This window comes from Verticillium dahliae, genomic scaffold (assembly GCF_000150675.1).
Source record: "Verticillium dahliae VdLs.17 supercont1.2 genomic scaffold, whole genome shotgun sequence".
Classification (NCBI taxonomy): Eukaryota; Fungi; Ascomycota; class Sordariomycetes; order Glomerellales; family Plectosphaerellaceae; genus Verticillium; species Verticillium dahliae.
This window is the reverse complement of record NW_009276916.1, coordinates 1,074,139-1,075,675: the sequence shown is the minus strand read 5'-3', so window position 1 is coordinate 1,075,675 and position 1,537 is coordinate 1,074,139. Positions and strand designations below refer to the sequence as shown.

Here is a 1,537-nt window from a genome sequence, read left to right as displayed (position 1 = left end):
GACTGTGGATATCAACTTCCTCGACAACTGGCCAGTTTACTCTTGCCTGGTCTGCCAGCTCCTGGGCATCAACAAGACCTTCTAGGGAATCTCCCACTCCTGACCCATCCATCCAACCTACACCTTTTTTGGTGACTATAGCAGGGCTCGGTAATCAATGCCAGTTCCGACCTAGTTCTTGCATCTCGAGAAGTCCATTTTCTAAATCAAGTATCTACTATACTAAGCAAGTATAAAGAAAAAACGCTAAAAGCTATTTAACCTACCTATAAATACTATATTATTATCTCACCTACTTAAAGTATATTATTGATAGTCACCCGCGATTTAAAGAGTACCTCGACCCGCTTATATACTGTTAGTCCTTGCTTTAGTCTTAAAGAGATATTATCCTCTAAGGAATAGATAAAGATAGATATCTAGACGTAGGAAGATGAATATAGCCGTAGGCGTCCTCTTATAAGGGGGTAACTTAGAGGAAGGCACTACTCTAATTCAGTTAATTAGCAAGGACTATAAAACGTAGCCCTAGGGGCACGTCGGCCGCAAACTAAGCCAATTACAACAACTCTTATCCACCTTAATACCAACCTATACCCTTTTTAAGTGAGTGTCGAGGGCTGTGGTGATTTCATCCTTCATCAACGACGCTTCTTCATGTGTACGGGGTAATTGCACATTCGTCTGATGTCAGATGACATTCAATTCATCCGGTGCCCTATTAACTGGGCTGACTACCTCGCGCTCTGTCCACCAGATCGAGCCAGAACCACACTCCTTTGCCTGCCGAGAACACCGCCCGCTTCCCTTAACCAAGCGCGGCAACGTGGTTCGTGACAAGGCACGTCCAGTCGTCCGTGTTGGTGTAGATGGTGTTGCCGTCATCGTGCGACTTGCCATAGCTCAGCGTATCACCAAGCTGCCAAAAGGCATCGGCGGCCATGCCGGGCGTCGCCACGGAGGTCAGCTGCCAGGGACGCTCGATGGCGCAGTGGTTGTTGGGCGCGCCGTCTGGCATTCATCTCGTCAGCATTGCTTCTCTCTCTAAGGGTTTTCTTTCTTACATTCTTCGAAGAAGCAGGGCTTGCCGGCCGCGACACAGGCGGCGGCGTGGTCCTTGATCCACTTGTTGCCCCAGTCGTACGAGACACCCCCTATTGCGCTGTTAGCTACCTCGCTGTCTTCGATTCGCCGACCTAGGGCACATGGGGGGGACGACGTACAAGATCCGGGGTAGAGGTGGAAGGTGCCAAAATCGAGCGTCTTGATGGCGAGGTTCTTGGCAAAGTCGGTGCCCTCGCCAAACTGGTAGGGGTAGCTCGAGTCGCCCGCAATGCCGAGGCCCTCGTCGCCGAGCGTCACGAGGTGGTTGGGGTCGAGGCTCTTGACGTACTCGGAGGCGCTCTTGGCCCAGTCGAAGATGACGTCGGTGCTGCAGCCGTTGCAGCGGGGCTCGTTGGCGAGCTCCCAGGCGAAGATGGCCTTGCTCGTCGTGTAGCGGCTGACGACGGCCTGGACGAAGCGGCGGTACTGGGAA

General features: G+C 52.2%; 1 protein-coding gene across 1 annotated transcript in view; it reads right to left on the bottom strand.

The window, feature by feature from the left end:
- Positions 1-808: 808 nt before the first annotated feature.
- VDAG_01164 (mannan endo-1,4-beta-mannosidase) overlaps positions 809-1,537 on the bottom strand; it is a gene marked incomplete at both ends in the record, with an annotated part of 1,574 nt that continues 845 nt past the window's right edge. Inside the window, 3 exons of the mRNA XM_009650050.1 lie at positions 809-1,011; positions 1,065-1,154; positions 1,224-1,530. Of these exons, the coding sequence (XP_009648345.1) occupies positions 809-1,011; positions 1,065-1,154; positions 1,224-1,530 (600 nt within the window). The remainder of the gene's footprint in view (positions 1,012-1,064; positions 1,155-1,223; positions 1,531-1,537) is intronic.